Consider the following 26,390-nt stretch of genomic DNA (forward strand, 5'->3'; position numbering starts at 1 on the left):
GCTTAGTGTGTTTTCCTTCTATGATGGATAGATTGATGCATACATTACAATGTATGTGGATAGATGGATGTTCTTGGAGTCTTCCTCCTTAGAAATCTTTAAGCTACCACTGCTCTGCTGTTGGTTTCCTATCCAGATTTATAAAGGTCCTGACCTCACATTGAAGATCCTCCAGAGCTGATGTAACAGCTTGTTGCGGTGTTTGTAAAATGTTTAGGATGTTCCGCTTGTTCCTGATCCTTAGCTAGGCCTCGCTTGCTTTACTACATCCTAAACTTCTTTCAGGAGTGGCTCTCTCAAGTCAAATACCTCAACATGATCTGGTGGCCGTACACCCTCATAGTTCCCTAGGTCTAGGTCTCTGGGGTCACTGAAGGATTTGTAAAGGTGTATGTCGACTTCCTGCTTTAAACAAGCTAGGCGGCACAATGGTTAATTGTTGAAGTAATCCTAACTGCTTTTAGGTGAAATGCTTTGTGTTGGATTTCATTATGTGTATAAATAAAGTACACTTCCCTCTCATGTTTGTGAATATAATATCTTGTATGTTTCAGATGGCTTGGCTGATTGTATGGATCCAGACTGCTGTTTGCAGCCCTCCTGTCAAAACCAGCTATACTGTAGGGGGTCACCTGACCCAGGAGAGGTGCTCAGTCAGTCTTTGACATCGTTGGCTCCTCAGCAGGTAAAAAGCTCCAATAAGAAATGTTATCAAAAAAATCACAAGGGTTATGTCTGGGTAAAAACTGAAATAAATAAAGAAATAAAAAAATATGTCAAGTAAGGGTGACAGGAAGCATCATCACTCTATCTTCTTATCTCCTTTTATCTTTCTTAGGCTGCGAGGTCTTTCTACCAGCGCATTCACTTTCTAGTTGGTCCTGAATCCACACATGTAATCACCGGAGACAGTCCTTTCAATAGAAGGTAATTATGTTCAAACTCACACAAGCAAACACATTTCAGAATATGTAATTGTAGAGTAATCTACAGGTCAATCAATCAATCAACTTTTAGCTCATATCCGCAAATCACTATTAACAAAAAGTTTATGTTCAGCAACTGTATTTGCTGTGCAATTTCTCAATGCAATAAGTAGACTTTGCATTCAAATAATAATAGTTGGGTTTTAATAGCCGTTCAAATTGTGATTTTATAAAATGTTCATAACCAGTTGATTTAAAGGGAGAGTAATAAGTTATAACCATCAAGTATGAGGTCTAAAATTACCTAAACTGGTGTTAGTAATGTTTCCGTGAAGTATGAAAACAGTTTGCAGTTTCATAAATTCAACATACAATTAGGTACTTAACAATTGTTATAGTGATGTAATAATGTGGTAACTGCTGTATGCTGTTCGAAAAGGCTTCCCCTGTACAAATAAGAGAACTATGACCTGCCCAGGGCTTCAGCATATCTTCCCATTTCTTTTAGTACTTTCTCTCTTTTTTATTTTTTATTTCAATTGTTCATAAAGAGAAAGAAAGAGAGAGAGCTCTAAAGTGACATAAATGATGTAGAAAAAGAAAGTGAGATGGAACATCACTGGAGGAGGAATGCACATACAGTAACAGATGGCTTGACATAAAAACAATGACAAGAGGAAAGGGGTGTGTGTGTGTGTGTGTGTGCGTGTGCGTGCGTGCGTGCGTGCGTGAGGCTTCTTTTGGTTTTAATTATTTTTCGATAAGAGACATGTTTTTAAATGTTCCCCATACTCACTTAGAAATAAAAGTGACATGGCTTTAGGAATTAGGGCTCATCTTCTCTGAATCAGTGTCATTCATTACAATAAAATAACAATTTATTTCTTAAATCATGTAAATATTGAATGTTGAAGATTTAATAAAGCTAATCTCTCTCTCTCTCTCTCTCTCTCTCTCTCTCTCTCTCTCTCTCTCTCTCTCTCCAGCTTGGTTTCAATTGTTCGAGGTCAGGTGTTGACAGCTGATGGAACACCTCTGATTGGCGTCAATGTGACGTTTGTTCACTATCCTGAACATGGATTCACTGTAACTCGCAAGGATGGCATGTGTGTATTTATTTATTATTTATGTCTATACACAATATGTATAACCTTGGGTTAGTGCATCCCGTCATAAAATTGTTGCAACTTGGTTTATTTTTAAAAATGGATGTTTTTCCCTCTCAGTTTCGAAAAGTACTGTAACTTGAGAATTTCCAGAACATAGAACTACCAACAATATATAAGGTACCTGATGATTTGGAGGAGAGATTCGAGGCTGTGAGCACTTCTATCCCAGACGGGCTTCTGATTACACATCTATTGCTGAAACAAACCAAGTTGCGTTCTGTTTATATACTGTATATACTACGGATGTCTCCCCAGTAAAGTTATTCCACAGGTGCTGCTGACCATTCTGCACCTTTTCAACATAGCACAGTTGGAATTTATACCACAACTGTACCACTCGCTCATTTCACTTCATCATCCTCAATCATTTCCACTGTTAATGGTAGATAAAAATATTTTTTTTTGTTAAAGACAAATATACTTTTCTTGCAATGTTGCTAAGGCTTTCTCACATCCCTAAAGCATTTATACATTTATATGAAGCAGATCAGTGATCAGTACACAGTGCTGTGTGAGAGAGACAGGCAGGCAGACTGATGCTCTTCTTCACTGCACAAACTGGGACCATTAGTTTCTTTAGTATTTGAGTATTATGAAAATCATATTAAGTGCCATATGTATATGCCAAAAACCTTTAAATTTAAATACATGTTTTTATAATTTACAGCTTATGTAGATAGTCCATTGCCTGACTGTTATATATATTTAATAAGATTATAAGATTTATAAGATTCTATTCTAGACGTTGACTAGATTTGTATCTGCACTTTGAAGTATATGCTCTACTCTTCTTCCATACATCTGCCAAAGAGGTTGTAATGTGTAACAGTGTAAGACTACATAAATTGGATTCACATGGATGCAATCAATCACTGCAGAACACACATTCCATTCCACACGCACTAACACACACACACACACACACACACACACACACACACACACACACACATACATTATGATACATACACAGGATATAACATTGGCTTACCATAACAACTTCTGAACCTAACCCTGATCACCCAAAAAATATAACCTTAACCTTAAAATTGGCTTTACCTTAAAATGCCATGATTAACTTTCTGGGGACTTTTTAATCCACATACTGTGATTGTGTAAACAGGTTTAGGTTCCCTCAACATGAGTGATAACTGGACCACCCAAATGCTCACATACACAACAGCATATGGATATGTAATCATATGCACTCATAGTACACACACTAAAAGGAAATGGGTGGTAAATTAGAGAGGCAAACATGTAATGGAACAATTTAAGTTAGTCAATTACAACTTCCTACTTTAAGACTGAAGAGCCAAGTTACTATTGAGGGTAAATCCTGCTTTCATACATGCTTCCAACATTTCCAGGCTAACACAACTCAGTCAGAAAGTTTGAATGATTTTACATTGTTTAGATTATAGTTGTATTTGTCTTAATTTGATAGCAGTGTGTTTAAACTCTACACATTTATGTATTAATCTATGGAGAACATTTACATATTTCTTTGTTTGTTTGTTTGTAATCTATTGAAGGTTCGATCTCCTGGCCAATGGTGGTGCATCTCTGACACTGAGTTTTGAGCGTGCTCCATTCATCATTCAGTACAGAACGGTGTGGGTGCCATGGAATGTCTTCTATGTGATGGACACACTTGTCATGAAGAAGGTGGGTGGTGTCACTGCCATCTGTGTAGAAATTCGTCTGTAATCACAAATATCAGGGTCATGCACTGATGACTCCCAGTATACAGATCAAAATCTTCCTGGACTTGCTTGGATTTTTGAAGATGTTTCACCTCTAAATAGTAAGCTCTCCGTTATTATGCCTGCATGCTGGCAACAGCCAGTGACCCGGGGCATTATGTTTTCAGTTAGGGACGTACATACATCCTATTCCTGTGAACAATATCTCAAGAATGTCCAGGGTCAAAGGTTAAGGTTACTGATCGCATGTTGTGTCTGTCTCTTTCAGGAGGAGAATGACATTCCCAGCTGTGACCTGAGTGGTTTCATCAGGCCCAGTCCTGTCATTGTTGCCTCTCCTCTGTCTACATTTTATAGGAGTTCACCCGAGGATGGCCCCATCGTACCTGAAACACAGGTTAGAAATACCTAAGAGAAGGTGTTTGCCTTCCAGCTCCACAGGTCCTCCTTCAGAAAGCTTCCTCATAAGATCCAATTCAACTACAGGTGGTGATTAGTCAACAGCTCTGCTCCTTTCTTCTCTGGGGTTGTAAGAAATTTGGCTGCAGTTCTCATGATACAGCTATCTTAATTCTAGGGTGTTGTGGTACCAATACATTCAGAAGAGCAAACTATATCTTCTGACAGTGTGCTGTTTAAATGCTTACAATAACAAAAAGGAATTTAGACAAAGAGTGGCAAAATATGATTATAGGCCACAGTCCTTAAGACAATGATAATCATTTAAACATTTGTGTGTACTAGCATATGAATATTTTCAGCTTTTCTCAATTATATTTCATTTTATACTGAATACCTTTTTGGTTTGGACTGTTGGTTGGACCAAATAAGATTATGGAAATATCATCATGGACTTGGGAAACTTTTTTAATAAAGCCATTTATTGAATCCCACTTTTTATCTGGAAAAATGTACTGAAAATATATTTAGGTTTTATAAATATAATTAAAAGTACATCCATATTGACAAAATAATACGATCCCTAATCTCACACTAGTGTTCTCATGCCTGTGTGTGTGTGAGTGTGTGCGTGTGTATGTGTCTGTGTTTAAATTTGTTGTGAAAAAAGTGACCATAATACATTGAAATGATATTAAATATTACAATCATTATCGCAATTTTTATATTATTATTAATGGAGACAATACTACATTTTTGGGTCTCTCTCCCAGTTTGCCGGTGATTCGCAAGGCATTCTGTGTACCCCTTCTTTCGAAATGAGGGTCTGCAAAATCTCAGTGTGGAGGGATATAGAGCCCTAACCCTCGGCCCTACCCCTCCGTTCAAACAGGTATTGGGACAACCCTTGCACAGCCACCCCTACATAGGTCCAAGGGGTGAAATGGGATTGTGCCTTAGAGTACTTTTATATATTGTACAACCCTTAACCAGTATTTGATAATTCTTTGTGCACGGCAATGTAGATGTCAGCAGGCTGACAATGAATAAGTGTGCTTGACTGCGCGCCTGAGTGCAAATCAGAAGTACCTGAATAGAGAGCTGCTACTTAGCTCTTGTTGGAGTCCATTAGAGAGGAGAGCAGTGAGAGGGCAGTCTTAAAGGGGATGTAATGGATTTGTAATGCACACTAAATGCCTGGCTAATTAAAAGGCGATGGTGCAGTTTAAGTGTTTATACCAGAACAGTTTCACACCTTCAAATATATCTGGTTTTTCAGCCTTTTAATTACAAGACCCCCTCTAGTAAGGTTGGCCAACCACAGGCTAATCAGACCTGGATGTGTTTCTAACATCTTGGTTCAGGCTGCAGCGATCTGCGGTCTGTGATGTTTCCACATATGAGAACAGTTTATTAACACACTGCTCATTTAGCTGTGAAACTAAATTAAAATGTGGTAGTATGGATGGAGCCTTAGTCACATCTCGCCATGCAGATGGGGAAGACTGAGATCGAACTGCTGACCTTCTGGATGACGGCTCCAACCCGTCAGCCACAGCCGCCCGCATAATACTATAGATACGGGTCGGGATTTTGAAATACTGTTATATGGTGATATGTTTTTGTGTCATTTTATTATTCCGCAGGTTTTACATGAAGAAACCTCGATTCCAGGCAGTGACCTTAACCTTATCTATCTGAGCTCCAGAGCAGCGGGATATAAACCAGTCCTCAAAGTCACCATGACACAGTCATCTATACCTTTCAACCTGATGAAGGTAAGAGATGTAATCTACAACATATAGCCAAAGCCACTGCAGATCAGTACAGAATGCCAACAGTTAGCTGCCTCAGTCAGCTGCTCAGCATCAATCAATCAATCAATCAAATTTTATTTGTATAGCCCGTATTCACAAATTACAATTCATCTCATAGGGCTTTAACAGGGTGTGACATCCTCTGTCCTTAACCCTCAGCAAGAGTAAGGAAAAACTACTAAAAACCCTTTAACAGGGTAAAAATACGGAGAAACCTCAGAGAGAGCCACATGTGAGGGATCCCTCTCCCAGGACGGACAGAAGTGCAATAGATGCCACGTGCAGGAAAACATCATCAAGATTAAAGTCTTCAAGATTAAAGATTAAAGTCTCTAGCAGCATTTGATGAGGGTAAGCATCCCGAAGGACAACCCCAACATGACATGCCAAGCAGTCCCGCTGCAATCACAGTCCATGGTCAGCAACCATCCAGACCACGATCCACCATCCAGACCAGACGCCACTCCAGTCCTCAGTCACCGTCCACCGCCGCCCACCAGGACCCATCACGAGCCACCACCGCGGTCCTGGTCCACCGCCCGTGCCCAATGCCAACGCGACACAGGGTCCGCCACCAGCACCACGATCAGCCCACATAACTCAGAATCAGCCACACTGGATCCACCACCACGACCCCCGGTGCGCGATCCACAAACCGCAATCCATGGTGCGGCCACAGAGGCCCTGGATCTGCGGGTGATAAAGCAAAGGGATTCCGGGGAAGGGGGATAGGGATGGAGAAGAGGAAGGAGAAGCTTGAAAGAGAAGCTCCGTGTAACATGTGTCATAAAATAGAAAAAGTTACGTTCTTCCGCACTAATTAGCTCTAACTATAAGCTTTATCAAAAAGGAAGGTTTTGAGCCTACTCTTAAATGAAAAGATGGTATCTGCCTCCCGAACTGAAAGTGGTAGATGATTCCACAGCCGAGGGGCTTGATGGCTGAAAGCTCTGGCTCCTACTCTACTTTTAGAGACTTTAGGGACAACAAGTAGGCTTGAATTCTGGGAGCGGAGTGCTCTGCAACTGTAAATTAACTGCATTCATACAGCCGTTTCACTATTTTTACAACCATTCAAAGATCTCTACCCAAAAGGCCCTTTCAAATAGAAAACAAAAAACAATCAGAACCTGACACGCATTCTTACATTTTTGTATGAACCTCATCCAAGCACAATGTAATGTGAAAAACCAGCTCAGCCTTTATAACTGACCCAACACACTTTGAGTCAAGTAGACATGTCAAGTATGTTTTAATAGTCAGGTAGCTTGTTGTAGGTAATGAAATTGTGTAAACAAACAATCAAACCCTAAATCCCCACATTGTGCCGACTTAGGGTGGTTGAGGGCTGTGTGCTGAAAACTGTGGCAAGTGCAAACCGCATTCTATCTGAAAGGGCCTTGAGAATCACTTTCACCCACACCGATTTGTAATATTCCTCAGCCCTAGACCATTTAGTGACCTTTGTTTCTGATGCTGTTTCCCCAGGTTCACCTAATGGTGGCAGTAGTGGGTCGCCTCTTCCAGAAATGGTTCCCTGCCCAACCGAATCTATCGTACACCTTTATCTGGGACAAGACAGATGCTTATGCCCAACGCGTCTATGGACTATCTGAGGCAGTTGGTGAGTTCTTTGAGACTTTCCAGAACAAAAGCGTCAATTTAAGAATGGCTCACTTTTCAAAATCAACCTTGAAGTAGACACAACCATTCCAAGTACAGAGGGGCCAGATCATTTGCTTTCCAAAGTAAGATTTTGAAGCTGAGCCTAGTTTTATTAAAGTTAAATTGCTGTAATGTGAGACTGCGTTGTGTTTTTGTGAAAACCTTCACAGCAGACGTCTGTGGATGAGAAAACTAGGTTTACTTTTATAACACCTAATATAGAAATGCAAACAAGAGTGGCTTTCAATTATGATTTTACCGTTGACTTGTGCTGTGCTTTTTATATGATCGAATTGAGGCACAAGCGTGGAGGTTAATTGATATTGTGATCACATGCAATTGTTTTCAAGTATTTTGAATGAAATGACTATCATTTTCAAAAAAAGTTACCCATCAAGATGCAGCTGTTCAGTGACCAACAGAGCTGGATGGCTTTTGTTGGACTGCACAGCTACAAGGGGGATTCATTAAGCCTTCAAAAAACTATCTTTTTTACAATTGCATACCTACATTCATTCAAGAATTGGTTGCATGTGTCATCAAACAACAATGGCAGAAAGCCACCTAGCTTGTTGCTCATTTTACTGCCATGGACTCAGTATTAAACACAAACAACAAATCTTTCAATAGTTGCCATTATATTTACGTTATTAAAACTTATCAAGGAAGATGTAATGGTGTTGTTCAGTGATAGTTCAGCTCTGTAGATTTATAAACTAAATAAATGTTATTTATTTCATATTCCTCCAATCTCCAGGTAAGTGATGCAAATGATGCTGCCTGCATTGCAATAATGTTAATATGTATGTGTTAAATAGGTTAACAGTTCTGTAATTACTAAATAATGGGTTGATGTCCACAGTAATCGAAGGTAAGACTATTACGGCATTTCTCTTTCCATTTCGTTATTCACCTATGTACTAATATATTGTTTTAATTCCTGCAAAGTACTGGCTAATTTTAAACAAATAATGAATTGAACTCATGGATTAATTGAGGCACAGTATTAGATACAATAATATGTCTGAATCATCAGCAGCTGCCCCGATTTTTGCTTAAATATTACTTTTCTTTGGACATGTAATTTCTCTGTGTTTCCTCTTTGGATATTTGGTTTTATATCTCAGTTGTTTGTATTTGGGATTTGTTAGTTCCATTTTTATTTGTAGCGTCTTTTCTTGTGTTTCTATCACTTGCTTTATTTCCTGTCTGTGTCTGCTTTCCTTCTTTGGGTGATTATATGATCTGTGGTCACCTGTGGTCCATTATCCTTACCGCTCTAGTTTTGTTTGTTTATAACTGTTCAGTTATAACTCTATCTGTTCATTTGCCTGATGTTTCCTCATCTTTGTGTGGGACGTTACTTACTTTTAGCCTACTTGCTGCCGATTTAGTTTTTATCCCGCTTGCTTGTTTGCCCATCTGCCTCCATGAAAGACAGTAAGCCAATGAATTTAATTTAAGTTCCTCACCGCTCCCATCTTCCTACATGTGGGTCCTGTTTTCTACATACAGCATACCATGTTAATATTTTCACCTTAAATTTGACCCTTTCTTTGACTCAGGGATGAAAGTAACAAGACACCTTTAACTCTGGAGGAAAATGTATAGTACAAGTATCGGTGTATGACAGAGGTGGAGATAAAATATAAAGTGTATTTGAATTGCACCAGTGAGACAACCACAGCCAAGTTTAAACAGGTTTTGCAGAAAGGCCTTGACAGGGACAGGGCTTGTAAGGCATGCTTACGCCTCTGACACCTTTATGAGGGACAAGTCCAGCAGTTTGGCCTATTATTATTTATGGTAAACTGGCGCTATCTTTTGTAACACTTCTGAAATGAATACTGATAAGTTCTAATAAGAGAGCATTAAGATAAGTATTTTTAGAGTGCAAGTTTTAAATCAGAGCTAACAAATCAATCAATCAATCAATCAGACGTTATTTGTATAGCCCATATTCACATATCACAGTTTGCCTCATGGGGCTTAAAAATGAGCGACATCCTCTGCCCTTGACCTTCAGCAGGAGTAAAAGGTAAATGGTCTGTATTTATATAGCACTTTTCTAGTCTCGATGACCATTCAAAGCACTTTAAAGTTCAGTTTTGTCCATCATTCATACAGTTGAGTTTTTTTGGGTTCAGTATCTAGGCATTGTCAAGATCATGGTTCACAACATGCCTTCATCTCCTCTGTAAATATTGTTGGCTCTCACCTTAGCTTTACACCTCCCACACTGCTTCCACATCAGTGCAGCTACTTAAGCAGCTGCCTTAGTCCTGGCCTTAACTCTGAAAACTTGGGTCACTGGCTCTACTGGTGTAAATGAACATTACCTTCTCCCCGGAATTGACAAAATAGTACGGGCTCAAAAAGTCATGAGTACAAACACCAAAAGAGATGGACTATGATCCTCATGTTTAAATAAAGTGCTGCATTAGAAGTGGTTGGCTGGTGAGGCTGTAGACCATGCCGCGGGGGAGCAGCCAGAGACAAACCATTCGGTCTTCAACATTCCAAAGTCCTTTATTTAGAGACCAGGTGCAAACATAAACTTAAATATAACATAAATCCAGCACTTTCTGCTGGCATATAGCTTTACAGCTTAGCACAGCTCTGTCTCTCATTAGTCCCCAGTTGTTTGTGTGTCTCTCTGAGGCAGCTCAGCTCAACCTTTCATTAGCTAGACCTCAATAAGACATATATTTGCTACCACTTCTGGAAAGAGATGCGATAGGCAAAACAATGATTGTCTCCTTCACATAGATAACTGTATAATGACCTCTTTCATGATACAGTCTTGCATCTTTATGGGAGAATGTCTGTATTTGTATAGCACTTTTCTAGTCTTGATGACCACTCACAACTCTTTACAGTACAGGGTTTTGCCATTTTGAATACAGTGCATTTATGAGTAGCACTTGTCTATTATACATTAACCTCACACTGCCGGCAGAGTCGCCAAAGGCATTGTGGGGTTCAGTATCTTGCTCCATGCACTTCAGCACATGGAATGGGGGAAACAGGGATCAAATCACCAACCTTCTGGTTGACGGCCCACTCTACCTCCGGAGTAGAAAACACAGACAAAGATGTCTAGAGAGTTTGTGGTGACGAGGGCAGACCCTGATGTTGATGTGCTGAGGTTTGTTGCTGTTGTGAATACGTCTCAGCAGAGAAGCTCCTGCATTGTTGTGCATGTGTGAAAGGCAAACTACAGAGAAAGTGTGCACCAATGCTGTATTGTTCCTCTGCAGGACATGTCTGAGAACGGCTATAGATTTCATAGTGTGGCTGTGGTTTCCTGACTAAACTTTTATTATGTTTTCATCTATTTCAGAGGTCTTTTAACTAATAGACACAATCTTCAGACCAAAAAACATTCATAACTTTTCAAAATGAAAGCATCATAGCAAAAAAAACACTTCTGGTTTTACTTTGCAGGGCAATTTCTAAACAGTAGAACTATGTATTTGGGTGCTATGAAGGAGATCAGCCCCTGCAACTCCTGCCAGTGTCAGTTAGATATGGTGAAATAAAAATCAAACTTTCAAATAATCTGGTGACGATTTTTGATTCATGGTTTGACCCAGGCAGTTACCGACTGCTGTAGTTAAATCCAATAACCTAGAAGAGGACATGTCCAACTTGGTCTCCAGACTGAAGGCTCACTCACACCTCCACTGACTACAAGGCGCTGTTTGACTATGTATTCAAATTCATCTGACAATTTGCAATACACATGCCAAGTATGAAACCGAGAAGATGAACAATCCACGAGATATGTGTTCCTCATGAAAACAGACAGACAGATAGAAATTTGTGGAATTAGTTGATAGATTGGCTCCCAGCCCTGCCAAGTATTGTCTCAGTTGAAGAAACAAACGAGCATGTGGTTGTTGGACCAGCGAATGAGGTCCCTTTTTGAGCAGAAGGATGAGATTAATTCCACTCCATCTTCAAACCTGTTGTCTATTTCCTATGGCCTGAATCACAGAAGCTTTCCTCTTAAGTTTGGTTTGAACTGACAACACGTCAAATAAAAGAGTTGACCGACTTCTCTTTGTGCCTGTCTTAACAGTGTCAGTGGGGTTTGAATACGAGTCCTGCCTGGACCTCATCCTGTGGGAGAAAAGAACAGCCACTTTACAAGGCTATGAGTTGGATGCTTCCAACATGGGAGGATGGACGCTGGACAAACAACACATTCTGGATGTACAAAATGGTAGGTGTCACAACAAAACACCACTTCTGTTCTGTTAAACTGCAGCTACTTGTTCACATACTCTTATATAAGTGAGAGTGTTGAATGAGTGTTGAGATCAATGTCAAACACTTATTTATGTGAGAACCCATGTGAGAAACCCCTACTGCCCTCTCTTTTAACACAGCTGGAAATTTTGTGTTCATCATTTTTTCTTCAATGCTTGGCCCAACCCCACCTCCTCACACACACACAAATGTTTTCCAAGCAGGCAAGTATTTGGATGCCAGTGGAGAGTGCAGTACAGCATGAGTGAAACCCTCCTGGCTCAGCCTATGTTGATCAATCAATATTGACTAATGGAGAGCAAGATGAAAGAGACAGGAGGAGATTATAGAGGGAAACAGAAGAGGGATATAGAGGTAGGTAGGTAGATAATCTCCTGAAATTATGATGATGGACTAGTTAATCAGCATGAGTCCATGTGAGAATACAAAAGGAGATTATCTAGAGGTTTCAAGTGGGCAAATAGATGATGTGTATCTCACACATCAGAAAACACTAAACACAAAACAGAAAAAAATATATGAATAAATGAATCGCAGGATGTAACAGGGGAAAATAACTTTTGGTGACAAGGGCCGATGCAGGTGTCATGTCTTTTTACAACTGCCTTCTGCATGTTGCACCACCCAGAGATAATTATATTGTTGTGAATTCTTCCGACAGAATCTCCTGCTGTGTTCTTTATTTGTGAAAGGCAAACTCTGAACCCCATTGTTCTGATATTTTTGAGGGGTTCAAGTCTGCAAAAAGGCTTTTCTGAAATGGAGTTTAAGTGCTGATAGCAACATGTCATGCTTGGTTTGAAGAATTTGAAAATCTGTCATTGGTCATTCCATTTCAAATCCTCCTCGAAAAGCTTAGATTCTTGATTAAATTTGTCCCGCTCATTTGGTCATATGAGAAACCTATAGAATTAAACTTGTATGTGTCTTAGATTGCAAGTAGGGGATACATGAGCTCAAGTTTGAACTTCTTGGGTTTACTTGGTAAATTGGACTGCACAGCATAAGTACATGTGTGAACACAGAAGTAGCTTAAGTGTCCTGGTGGGGAGTCACTGCACTGAGCTAAGAGGATAAGGGCAGTGCACATAATAATCCTTGTATGGGTTTTACCATTCTCAGGCAGAGGGTTGACAAGTGTTATGGCTCTCCAGAGGCAATTCAAGCTTCTGTCTGAAACAGATTGGATGACTTCCCAAAGCTTAAAATAGAGATTGTCAGAGGCTCCAACAACTTGCAGATCTGCTCCTAGACATTGAAGTGGCATAGCATGATGATACTTGCCAGGTCTAAGCTTTCTTGACACAGCAAGGTGAATTAATGAGATTATAAGAAATTGCCTCAAAACTTCAAAGAGGACTGCATAGCTGTGGTTTCATTAAAGAGGCGCCATCACGCTCCTTATCTCACTTTCTCTTTGTTTGTGGACAATGTATACATCTCTGTACAGAAATAAGGAATGATACTAGCCTAGCATTCCCTACTTCCACCTCAGCTGCATCGGAAAGTGATGGGTATTGATCAGTGGGAAAACTAAACCACCTATATAAGTCACCAAGACTGAAGAAGGAAACCCCTCTTTGCATATATTTATCGTTCTCCCTGGCTATTTTGACTTGAATCGCTGGTGACTCATGGAGAAAAAGGTGAGAACCCGACTCTCTAGAAGAGCAGAGTGGTTCACACGCAGTAACTAAAGGATGATATGATATAATTGAAAGGCAGCTGTGTTTTCTCTCTGCTGCCTGTCTGTGCTCCTATCGCTCATCTTCATATCTGCCCTCAACTAGGTATATTGTACAGAGGTAACGGTGAGAACATTTTCATCTCCCAGCAGCCCCCTGTCATCAGCAGCATCATGGGTAAGTACAGATCAAAATATGATTTCAATCACGAAAATGTGATTTCTTGATTGTTGGTCATTAACCTTGACTTGCGTGAGTGATTTCAGGGAGCCATAGTAATCCGTTGTCACCCAGAGCATAACATTACCCGGTGCATTGTGCTTTTTTTTTGCTGGTGTCAACAAAACCCTATACATTAAGGAAGGTCCTTTATTTAATAAGAACTTTCCCAATATGAAACCGTGATGAGTTCTTGTGAAATCATTACTGACTTTATGACAGAATTGAAGATTGAATGTGTTTGCAGACAGAATTATTGGTTCTAGTGGCCATCAGACGAACTTCAACTGTTGTGCTTTTTTTTCATAAAATTTGAATGTCTATTTCTTATCTGCTGCAGTCCTTGGCACCACTAGATCCTATTGCTCTGACCCATGGTGTCACTGCCCATTTGTTTTTACCTGAAAGTGTAATAATGTAACACCAATAACGTTGTTCAAAAACGTGGTCTGATAAAACTATAATGGAATGAGTCTTCGAAATGGCATGTCTCTCATGTGGAGCAGAAACCAATGAAACAATGGGTAAAAAATATATTTTAACATCCTTTTCTAGGAAATGGGCGTCGACGCAGCATCTCCTGCCCCAGCTGTAATGGGCAGGCGGAGGGCAACAAGCTCCTGGCACCTCTTGCTCTGGCCTGTGGGGCAGATGGCAGTATCTTTGTTGGAGACTTCAACTACATCAGGAGGATCTTCCCGTCTGGGAATGTTACAAGTGTCATGGAGCTAAGGTAAGAGAGCAAAAGGAGGGAGGATGGTTGGTGATGGTGGTACTAGAATTTAATTTGAGCTCATGCTCTTACAGAGCAGGGACCAGTGACGAAACTTTGATTTCAGAGGTGGGGGGGACACAAATATTTTTTATAAAACTCTTCAGTTCACTGTGTTTTCTACTAGTTCTTCTAGTTTTCTGTTGCTACTTTTAAGTTTACTGTTCCCTTTTTTGGTTTGTCTGGTTGTAAAGCATGTAGCAAAACATTATCACCCAATTCTGTGTTTCACCTTGTTAGTCAACTTCACTCCATCTCAGTAGCACCAATTTTACACTTATTTTTGGAATATATGGTAAACAGACCTCATTTACATAGCACTACCCAGTGGTGGGCAGGTCAAACTGGCAGGAATATCACAGGTGGGGAGAAATTGAATAAAATGTCCATAATTCAGTGTAAGTAGTCAAGTGATCAAATTTATTTAAAATTAATGTAACACAGAACCACTGTCATTTTAGGCAGTTATAGTAGTTTCTCGTCTTGTTAAGCCTTACAGGATGATCGTGGCAATTAAGGTGTGAAAGGGTGTATATTTATAATTACACGGTTTGTCTGATAACACTGTATTTGTTATCTCTTTGTTTCTTTCACACAGTGGCGAGATTAACAGATCCACCAGCCTCAGTTAGTATATTTGCGGCTTCTCAGCTACATGAAGCTTCCAGACACATGTTGTCTTCGGAGGTTTTATTGTATTTTTCCCTAAATCTTTCATTGTTAGTGTTTTACAACATAACATGTTGCTGCCTTTCAACATAAAAAATAATACATGAAAATAAGTGTATCTCTTTGGCATTAAATATAAGCTTTTTTAAATCCGTTGCATTGTTGAGGCTCTACTGTTATAACAATAATGATAATAATAATAATAACAACAACTAGAACATTTCTAAAGAAATTTTGTCAGGGCCTGGTGGAGCCCACCAATCAGAGCAGAGCAGTCACCCGCAGCGGCTCCTGTGACATTTGACACCGCTGAGAGACAAACCACTGAAACCGAAGCATTTTTGGCCAAACTGTAGTTAGTTCCTATCATTGAACCGGCTTCACTGTGAGCATCCTGAGCTCTTCCTGAACGTCTGCATATATATTTTATGTGGCTAAAGTTAGGAAATGGGGTTTTTAGAGCGATTGATAGAAACTGGTACCTCTGCTTTCCTCCAGAAATTTTCGCACCTTTTTTTAACAACAATACATTTTATTTATCAGCACTTTCAATAAAACTCAAATACACTTTACAAGATTACTGAGAGCTTTGTAATTGATGAGGAGGATCTTGAAGTGGACGTGCTGCTTTATTGGGAGCCAGTGAAGGTGTCGCAGGATGGTGTAACGCATTTCTTTGAGTAACTTACACTTTGACTTTGAAAGAAGTCTCTTATGTCCACTTTTCTTTTTTTAGACATCCTGGCTGCGCCTAATTACCAAACACACACACACCGATTCAAACGTTAATGTAAATGAAACCTCTGATATTACAATCCTTCCAGCTGACGTGGCCCAGGCAAAACAAACGCCCAATTTACAGCGGAAGATTAACACGGCCTCCTCCCCAACTGGCAGACCGGTGTGCGTCCTGGTGCTGTTTATAACCTGATGGAGTGACAGCGGGGACGGCCAATCACACAAGGAATGCAGAGCCAATGGAGGAGCTTGTGGGCAGGTCTAAACGAAAGCAAACTGGCTTCAGCTCGAGCGGCCGTTTCCGCTTGGTCCTAGTGCCTGACGAGTCTCTGTTTACCATAGCGTAACATGGTTTCCGGACGGTGAAAACTGCAGGGGACCAGAACGGCCTTTTGAAAAAGCGCAGGGGACATGTCCCCTGTGTCCCCCCCCCAAATTACGTCCGTGGCAGGGACCATGTTAAGCTGAGGTCAGTCTCCCTGCTGACATATTTCTACAGGTCCAGCGCTTGTGGGAAAAAGGGGAAAATAGACAAAGATTGTTCTGAGTTTGTGGATCTAGTCCCAATTATTGTCATTTAGGGATCCATATCTAAACATTTTACTGATTTCAGACCTAGGCATCCTATTTTGATCTTTCTGCTCTAGTAGCCCAGAGACCCAAATGCATATATAAAGTAGCGAAAAGTCGCCTTGCTATTTAGTCTCATGCATTTGAATTAATTGCTCCGCCTAAGTTCTCTTGCCATCATTCCTTCCTGCACTCAACTGTTCAGCTCCACATCATGATCATGTGTCTTGGAGGTCATTTAAGCAGTGCTTGAAAGTGTAAAGGTAGAGTAGGAGAAACGCATTGCCAGCTTGGGCATTTTACCACTACTGTTGTAAACATATGAATAAAAGATAAAAGATAAAGTAGCTTTATTGTCAATTTCTTACATGTTCAAGACATACAAGGAATCGATACGACGTTTCCCACTCTCCCACAGTGAAACATATAAAGTGCACAGGCACAACAGATAACACAAGACATTTCCTAATACTAAGTAAACATACAGATTTTTTAGTACAGCAGCATAAGGTTCTCTAAAGTGTAAACGTAGTGATTAAAGTGATAAAAGTGCAAAAAGTACAAGAGACAGTTTGTTGCAGAGTCCTGAGTGTTTTTTTTGGGGGGGGGGTTTCAGCTTCCTGTCAGACTGGAGGATATGGCTGGTGGGAGTGGGGGGAGAGAATTTAGCTTCCTGAAAGCTTGGTGTATGAAACTATTTCTGAGTCTGGTGGTGCGGCAACGGAGGCTCCTATACCTTCTTCCAGAGGGTAGGAGGCTGAACAGACCGTGTGGCTGGTGTCACTCACAATCGAGGTAGCTTTCCGGGTGAGGCGGGTGTTGTAAGTGTCTTGCAAGGAAGGGAGTGGGACACCAATGATCTTACCAGCTGTGTTTACTATGCGTTGCAGTTTTTTCCTGCTGTGTGCAGTGCAGCTACTGCCCCACACAGTGATGCAGCTGTACAGGATGCTTTCAATGGTGCCCCGGTAGAATGTTTTCAGGATAGGTATGGGAGTTCTCGCTCTCTTGAGTTTGCGGAGGAAGTTGAGGTGCCGCTAGGCTTTCTTCGCCAGTGATGCAGAGTTGGTGGCCCAGGAGAGGTCCTCACTGATGTGCACCCCCAGGAATTTGGTGCTGCTCACCGTCGATGGTCATTGGTGAGTGCTCAGTGTGGATTTTCCTGAAGTCAACCACAATCTCCTTTGTCTTGCTGACATTCAGCAGGAGGTTGTTGTTTCTGCTTCAGGTGGTCAAAAGGTTGACCTCCTTCCTGTAGTGGGTCTCATCGTTCTTGGTGATGAGACCCACCAGAGTTGTGTCGTCCGCAAACTTCACCATGTGATTGGTGCTGTAGGTTGATGTGCAGTCGTGAGTCAGCAGGGTGAAGAGCAGGGGACTGAGCACACAGCCTTGTGGGGCCCCTGTGCTGAGTGTGATGCCCCTCGAGGTGTTGTTGCCGACCCGTACTGCTTGTGGCCTCTCACTGAGGAAGTCCAAAATCCAATTGCAAAGGGAGGTGTTGAGCCCCAGCTGGTCCAGTTTACAGATGAGTTGTTGTGGGATTATAGTGTTAAACGCTGAACTAAAGTCTATGAAAAGCATTCTCACATGTGAGTCTGCGTTTTCCAGGTGGGTGAGGGCTGGGTGGAGAGCAGAGCAGATTGCTTCCTCTGTGGAACGTTTGGCCCAATATTTGAACTGAAAGGGGTCCAGGGTCGGGGGGAGGATGGACTTGATGACTAGCCGTTCAAAGCACCTCATAATGATGGGGGTCAGTGCCACAGGGCGATAGTCATTGAAGCAAGATGGAGCCGGTTTCTTTGGCACAGGTATGATGATGGAGGTCTTGAAATGTGATGGAACAGCTGTCTGACTCAGAGAAGTGTTGAAGATATCCGTGAATATGTCCTTTAAGCTCCTCTGCACACGGCCTGGAATGTTGTCTGGGCCTGTTGCTTTCCGGGGGTTGATAGTGGAGAGTGACGAGGGCTCTGTCCGCTCGATAGCATGCTGGCTGCTCAAGATGTACAGCGGAGTCAACAAGCACACAGCAGTTACTCACTGTCCGATTCGCTGACCTCAGCATTCGTATATGATCCATTTTATTGTCCAAGGATCGTACGTTAGCCATGATGATGGATGGTATGGCTGGGCGAGTTGGGCTAGCCGCTAGCCTAGCTCGGATACCTCCGCGCTTGCCCCTCTTCTGCTTCCTCGCACACCGTTTCCGACGTCTCTTTTTCGGGGCTGTAGTCAAAGTCAGGCTCGGTGTAATCACGGGCTGGCGGAGTTATCCGAGCTCCTTGATGGTTGTCTCTGTTGTAGTATCCAACCCGTTGTTAATCTTGCTCTTGAAGATGTCTAACAGAGCCTGTTGACTGTACTTGTAATCCGACACAGACAGACGAGACGAACACGGAAAACTTCCGGACAAACACTTATTAAATAAACAAAACACCGCTTTGTCTACACGCGCCGCCATCTTGTCCGAGATACTTAGACCTTACTCAGTGTTAAAAGATAAGATAAACATGACATTTAAAGTCTGCTTTCAAAACATGCTAACATGCTTCCGGCCGACTTTAGAGTGCTAATTTCTTAAAAGTTCCAAACGGTCTGAAAACTATTCCCTGTTGACTCCAATGAGCTATAATTCCATTTCCAAACTTCTAATTATTCCTTTGTTTCTCTGTTTTCAAGTAAGGTTTCTTTTATTGTAATGTATATCAAGCATCAATGTCGACTAACTCTTGTTTCTTCTCATTTCTATCCTTGCTTGCTTGCTTGCTTGCTTGCTTGCTCTGTGTTAAAGAAATAAAGACTTCAGACATAGGTAAGAATGACTAATCCTTTTCAACCTATAACCTTCTATTTTCACTGTGCATTGTATGTTGCTTGTTCACCAGTTTTGTCTGTGCATATTCCATCTTTCAATAAAAACAATCATTGTTACTAATTCCAAGCAGCTTTTAGACCTTAGTATTAAATTGGTTGTATCCTAATTAATATAGGTCTAGTAATACTGTTGTTAGTTTACAACATTCCACAGTTAGCTAGACTTAACATAATGTGAATACTAATTAGATGTTATACTAAAGACATTGGGTGTTGCAGAGATATTTACTGAAGTTAGCATGCTAACTAGATAGTCTTGGCCTATCCAATTTCATAATTCCACTTTGTACCTCAACAGTGAGTCAATGTGGTGTCCTGTCTGCCCTCAGTCAAACATGAGAAGATGATGAAGCATCACTGCCCAGAGAACATATTCTAACCTCTTATTAGACTTGTTAAAACATTTCTAAACAACAATAGATGGAGCTCTTGGCACATGTAGGAGAAATTCTTCCTGAATGTTAGGAATTGCAAATTATCTAGAGAACCCAATGTCATGAATCAAATCTCTTTACTTCATGCAGTATAAAGAGTAGACCCACATAGTTGTTCTCTGCTAGATTTTGATATTGTCTTAGTATTACCTCAGGAAAACAGAATACTCATGACATTGAATCAACTGTTCTGTCAAGACTGTATTGACGTCATCTTCTACCCTTCATAGAGATATGCCGATGCCACTTCTGCTCTCTGTATGTGCTTGCTCCCTCGATGATATGTCGTTTCCATTCCTCTCTGAAAGAATGTTTATCGGAGGATCAGTATTGATTACATCAGTTTGGCTGTTGGAAATAATTGGGTCAGTGAGGGTGTGTGTCAGTTTGCATGAGGCTCTTGAATTTGTAGTAGCAGCTGTCACCTTGCTCTGGTGAGTAGGATTGTAATACAACAACTGCATTGATCTCTCATAAATCTTTTTCATACCAAGATGCACCATTAGGTAACAGTTTGCCCTGACATGCATGTCTATCCGCATGTCGTCAACAGCTCCTGGTATGGTCCTATCCACCAGGACTGATACCAGTGTTGCCTCTGAGATCTTTTAGCACAGGGATTATATAACTAAAAGTAGCTCTGTCTTAGGGTAGAGCTAATGGGAATCCTTCTAAATAAACAAATATAACTAAGATAGCACAGGTTTCAGTTACAGCCACAACAAATATAGTGAAACTAGAGGAGAGGTGAAACACTGTAGCATAACATTTCTTCTCAAATTTTTTCAGATTTTTGCAAGCAAGAGATTATGTGCTCTCTCCATTGTCCAGCTCTCATTCATCAGCAGACACCACCATTATTCACAGAGTCCTTTCTATAAAGTTATCTCAGAAAAGTCTAATTTAGCCCACTGTATGGTGTCAGTCGTAAGACATGCCCCTATGGACAAGTTTAGAGCAGCAGATAGGGAAGACTGGGATTTTGACCACGTCCTTTATCCTTTGCTACCCTTCTGGCTTGCTGAACAGTTTTGCTCAACTGGAGGGACACTATCCTGCCCACTCACATCCAGTAGTTGACAGATTAATGTCTTACTTAAACCTTGACAAAAAAATCATATACATGGAATAACGTCCCAAATTCATTCCAGACTCTAAATATGTGAATATTAAGAAAAGCTTAATTATATTTCACATAGTCCATTTATTCACTCTCAGTTGTTAGTATGGCAGGTAGATGTAGTATAGTATAGATAGTATGTACAGTTTACTGGCAGTGGCTTGGGAGAGCTTGTTCTGTTATTCATTGTGATAGTTTAAATACAGTACACACACATCATTTGTAATACTCTGATTGTACTCATAGTACTCAGGGACCCTCTGTGCAAATTATGGCCCCATTATGGCCCCTTACAATGCCCAGCACGGTAAGTGATAGACACAGTTTTAACAGGAACTTCTCTTTGACAGATGCTTGTACTTCATTCTTAAGACGTCTACATACACATGAATGTTCGCAACTTTTTTTTCCACACAACATTTTCTTTATGTTGACCCCATGATGTCAAGGTGCTCAGCAAAATCAATCAATCAATCAAATTTTATTTGTATAGCCCATATTCACAAATCACCATTCATCTCATAGGGCTTTAACCTGGTGTGACATCCTCGGTCTTAACCCTCAGCAAGAGTAAGGAAAAACTACTAAAAAACCTTTAACAGGGTAAAAATACGTAGAAACCTCAGAGAGAGCCACATGTGAGGGATCCCTCTCCCGGGACGGACAGAAGTGCAATAGATGCCACATGTAGGAAAACATCTTGAACGATAACTTCAATACGATATGTCAAGCAGTCCAGCTGCAATCATAGTCTATGGTCAGCAACCAGCAGGATCATGATCCACCATCCAGATCAGATGCTACTTTAGTCAACAGTCATTGTCCACTGCCGCTTATTAGGATCCATCATGAGCCTCTGCCGCGATCCTGGTCCACCGCCCGTATCTGATGCCAACGCGACACAGGATCCGCCATTACCACTATGATCAGCCCACACGATATAGAATCCGCCATACTGGATCCACCATTGTGACCTCTGATGCGCAATCCACAAATCGTAATCCATGGTGCGGCCGCAGAGGCCCTGGATCTGCGGGCGATAAAGCAAAGGGATTCCAGGGAAGGCGGATAGGGATGGAGAAGAGGAAGGAGAAGCTGGAAAGAGAAGCTCCGAGTGTCATTTGTCATAAATTCCCTTTGCGTTTTAGCGTCATCATGTTTTTTTTTGTTGCCCTGTAATCAATGATACAATGATACAGGCCGAACTTGAGGCTACACTGAGGCTCAAGGTAAATCTGACTGGCTACTGGTTTGTATGATGGTACGATGAAAATCATGTGGCCCACTCAGTAGATCAGCCATCAATACCTCTATGCCTTTTTAGACTAAACGCTTCCTATTTTAGAAAATAGAACAAGTTACGTTTTGCTGCACTAATTAGCTCTAACTATAAGCTTTATCAAAAAGGACAGTTTTGAGCCTACTCTTAAACGAACAGATGGTGTCTGCCTCCCAAACTGAAAGTGGTAGATTATTCCACAGGAGAGGGGCTTGATGGCTAAAAGCTCTGGCTCCTACTCTACTTTTAGAGACTTTAGGGACGACAAGTAGGCCTGAATTCTGGGAGCGGAGCGCTCTAGTGGGTTGATAGGGTACTAACAGCTCTTTAAGGTAAAGGGAGGAGGAGAATTTTAAATTCTATTCTAGATTTAACTGGAAGCCAGTGTAGCGATGCTAATACTGGAGAAATGTGCTCTCTTTTCTTGGTTCTCATCCGACACGTGCGGCGCCATTTTGGACAAGCTGTAGAGTCTTTAACGACTTACTTCTGGAGCCTGATAATAATTACAATAGTCCAGTCTCGATGTAACAAATGCGTGGACTAGTTTTTCTGCATCTTTTTGCGAAAGGACATGTCTGATTTTTTAGATATTACGCAAGTGGAAAAAGGCTGACCTAGAAATTTGTTTTAAGTGACTATTAAAGGATAAATTAGGATCGAAGATCACTCCCAAGTTCCTGACTGTTTCATTGGAAGCAAGGGCAATGTCGTCTAGCACAGCTATATCTTGAGATAATTATTTTCTTGAGAAACTCACACAGCTGATTGGCTACAACTTTTTCTAAGATTTTAGACATGAAGGGGAGTTAGATATTGGCCTCTAATTGGCTAAAACCTCTGGGTCTAGGTTGGTTTTTAAGGCGATGATGCACCTACATCATCGCCTTAGTTTTGTGCAATGCAGCCAAGTTCCTCTTTTATCTCTTTTACTTTGCTGTATATCACAGTCATCATGTGATGTCAATGTAACAGATTCTGGCTCATATAATTTATTACCATAAACGCACCATTGTTATTGTAGCCATTCCAATACTTATTAAGTTACTCACTAAATTCCCAATCATGTCATACTTTAAATTAAATTTTTACACAGTGATTTGCAATGTTTTGGAAGGCACAAATGATGCCCCTTCAATAGTGGCATAATATCAGAAAATGCTTGTAAGGTTTTTTCTCGAAAGCACAGACAAACAAAGAAATACGTAATTTAATTTAAAGACCTTTTTGGTCTTTTCTGTGCTTTAGGCTGATTGGTTTATTTTGACTGTCCTTCCTTCTGAAAATTGAATTTAACCTACTTAATTGTCTTCTCATAGACTTAAAAAGCAGTGCTATAAGTACAGCTACTTTGCCACCGGCAAGGCAGTGATCGGATTCCTGGAATTTTTTACTCATCCAAATATAGTTTTAAATTAAATTTCACTTTTCAATTAAAAAACAACTTTCTTTTCGCAGGACTCGCCATGTTGATGTTTTTTTTTACCTTTGGTCACTCCTTTATGTTAACTGAATGTTTTTGCACTCCCTCCTGTTTGATTATCTTTATTCTCTTAGCATTTATCATTCACAACATCCTTAATTGCACGCATACATCACTTAATTAAAAAAAATGTTTACAGTCACAGTCATGGATGTCTTTCTTTATTCTCCATTGCCTCGCATGTTTCCCTTATTTTTATTTACTTTTTATGTCACTGTGTATGATGAGTAGACTTTACGTCTATTCTAACACAGCAAATGATGAGAGTTTAAGTGAGTTCTTCTTGTAAATAAATTGTGTAGTCTGACTAAAATGTCTAAGCCTCACAAGTCTAGAAAAAATAAACACACTGTCTATGTTTAGCTGTCTTATTTACCAGCCCATGATCATCTACTGCTTTTGACCAACCAGAAACTCATGACCAGAGGATATTGTACATGTATATATCTGTGTGTGTGTCCATTTTGTCTTCATTATCACCAACTCATTTGACATTATAATGCTTTTGAGATTAAGTTGTAAATCTGCTCTGTTGAATTCCATTGGAAGTTCATCATCCATCTGTTATATTGTTACAGCCATAAACCGTCTCTGATCTGGATCATATAGTGATATTTCAATGGATTTTTGGTGTCTTTTCTCAGAAGTCGTGTGTTTGTTCAAAAGTCAAACAGGATGTTGCTGATAGCATCATAGTTTAAAATACAACTTGAATGAACTAATTATATTTTGTTTCCTTTTTTTCGGTCACTACCCTCCAAAGCAACAACCCTGCTCACCGTTACTATTTAGCAACCGACCCAGTCACAGGGCAGTTGTATGCATCGGACACCAACTCACGACGAATCTACCGACCCAAGATGCTCAGCGGTGCCCGTGACCTCATCAGTAAGCATTCACTTAATTTTTTGGGGGTGAAATGCCATGTTGGAAGAAATCAAAGCTTTCAGTTGTGAATTGTTCTCAATTGTACTCGCAATAAATGCAGTGTTTGCGTGTGTGTGTGTGTGTGTGTCCATGTGTATTTAATTGTGTGTATTTGTGTGTCTACTCAGGTAATGGTGAAGTAGTCGCTGGTACAGGTGAACAGTGTCCTCCTTTTGATGAAGCACGCTGTGGAGATGGAAGAAAAGCTACAGATGCACAGCTACTGGGACCAAAGGGTACATTCCACAAGAAATGTCTAAAGCTAGAGAAATGTTAGACGTCAGCAGCACTGGGCATGTGCACAGAGAGGAATGGGGTGTATAGGATTGAAGACCAATTTGTTGATTCAGAGGAATCAGTCTTTTAAGACTGATTGTGATGTAATTACTCCACTAAACTTTAACGAATCCACATACAGTATTCTAACCGAATTTCTGCTTATAACACACAGATGATCTGCTTATGCTTCAAGTGAAAATGTTTCCTGTGCAGAGAAGTGTTATCTCTATTTGGCAAATCCAGTATTACAATCAATATCCATGATATGGTTTTCTTTACTTTTGTATTGTCTGCTGAAGCTCCATCCTGACTTCCCTCCAGGAGAATTATTAAATTCGAATCCTCCTTCATGTCCTTGAATTTATATATTTATAATAATAATGTTTACCATAATAATCAAATTGATTAACAACTTCATCAACTTGATATATTGAAATTGTGAATGTGCCCTGTGTTTTTTTCTTGAAGGGATTGCAGTGGATAAAAATGGCTTGATTTACTTTGTGGATGGAACTATGATCAGGAAAGTGGATCTTAACGGAATCATTTCAACAGTGCTGGGCAGCAACGACCTGACCTCTGCACGACCTTTGACCTGTGATACCAGCATGCACATAAGACAGGTAACAGGCAAAAACTACCAGTGTATGTGTGTGTGTCTGTCTGTAAATGGTCTCCATTCATTACAAGTCACTTGCATCTATTCTGGAATTGAACCACAGGTCTGTCCTCACTTGACCCATTTTATGCTGCTGGTTAGCTCTGACATAATGGAAAGTTATACTGTATTATTCATTAATATTTCTTTGATCACATTTTGAATAGATTAGATGTAGTATCACATAAAAAAACACACCATCATTTTATAAAATGATTCTGAATTAGTGTAGCATATGAAGTGAAAGTTTCTCTGCATCCCATCTTTCATCTCTACACCCAGGTTCGTTTAGAATGGCCCACAGATCTAGCCATCAATCCCATGGATAACTCCCTCTATGTCCTGGACAACAATGTTGTGCTGCAAATCACTGAAAATAGACAGGTAATGTTTCTACCCACATTGATACAATTTGTTTGTTTGCAATAACATAGGTGAACCATATAAATTCTTAACTCAAATCCATGTTTGTATGTGTCCAGGTTCATATCGTGGCAGGCCGTCCCATGCATTGCCAGGTGCCTGGTATAGAATACACTATGGGGAAGAGAGCTGTCCAGACCATGCTGGAAGGAGCTACAGCCATAACCTTGTCCTACAGCGGGGTCCTGTACATTGCAGAGACAGACGAGAAGAAAATTCATCGCATTCGACAGGTAATCTTCAGGGAAAATATTGAAACATTCTTTTTCATCATTTTCCAGATTTTTGGAAGTAGGGCCT

General features: G+C 40.5%; 1 protein-coding gene across 1 annotated transcript in view; it reads left to right on the forward strand.

Annotated features, from left to right (window-relative positions):
• tenm3 (teneurin transmembrane protein 3) overlaps window positions 1-26,390 on the forward strand; it is a 145,565-nt gene that overhangs the window by 93,502 nt on the left and 25,673 nt on the right. Inside the window, exons 15-29 of the mRNA XM_053417750.1 lie at window positions 555-685; window positions 839-927; window positions 1,913-2,032; window positions 3,631-3,763; window positions 4,070-4,198; window positions 5,847-5,978; window positions 7,506-7,641; window positions 11,767-11,910; window positions 13,748-13,819; window positions 14,417-14,594; window positions 24,567-24,691; window positions 24,859-24,966; window positions 25,478-25,632; window positions 25,950-26,051; window positions 26,150-26,323. Coding sequence (XP_053273725.1) covers window positions 555-685; window positions 839-927; window positions 1,913-2,032; window positions 3,631-3,763; window positions 4,070-4,198; window positions 5,847-5,978; window positions 7,506-7,641; window positions 11,767-11,910; window positions 13,748-13,819; window positions 14,417-14,594; window positions 24,567-24,691; window positions 24,859-24,966; window positions 25,478-25,632; window positions 25,950-26,051; window positions 26,150-26,323 — 1,928 coding nt within the window. The remainder of the gene's footprint in view (window positions 1-554; window positions 686-838; window positions 928-1,912; window positions 2,033-3,630; window positions 3,764-4,069; window positions 4,199-5,846; window positions 5,979-7,505; window positions 7,642-11,766; window positions 11,911-13,747; window positions 13,820-14,416; window positions 14,595-24,566; window positions 24,692-24,858; window positions 24,967-25,477; window positions 25,633-25,949; window positions 26,052-26,149; window positions 26,324-26,390) is intronic.

Source organism: Pleuronectes platessa, chromosome 3 (genome assembly GCF_947347685.1).
Source record: "Pleuronectes platessa chromosome 3, fPlePla1.1, whole genome shotgun sequence".
Taxonomy (NCBI): domain Eukaryota; kingdom Metazoa; phylum Chordata; class Actinopteri; order Pleuronectiformes; family Pleuronectidae; genus Pleuronectes; species Pleuronectes platessa.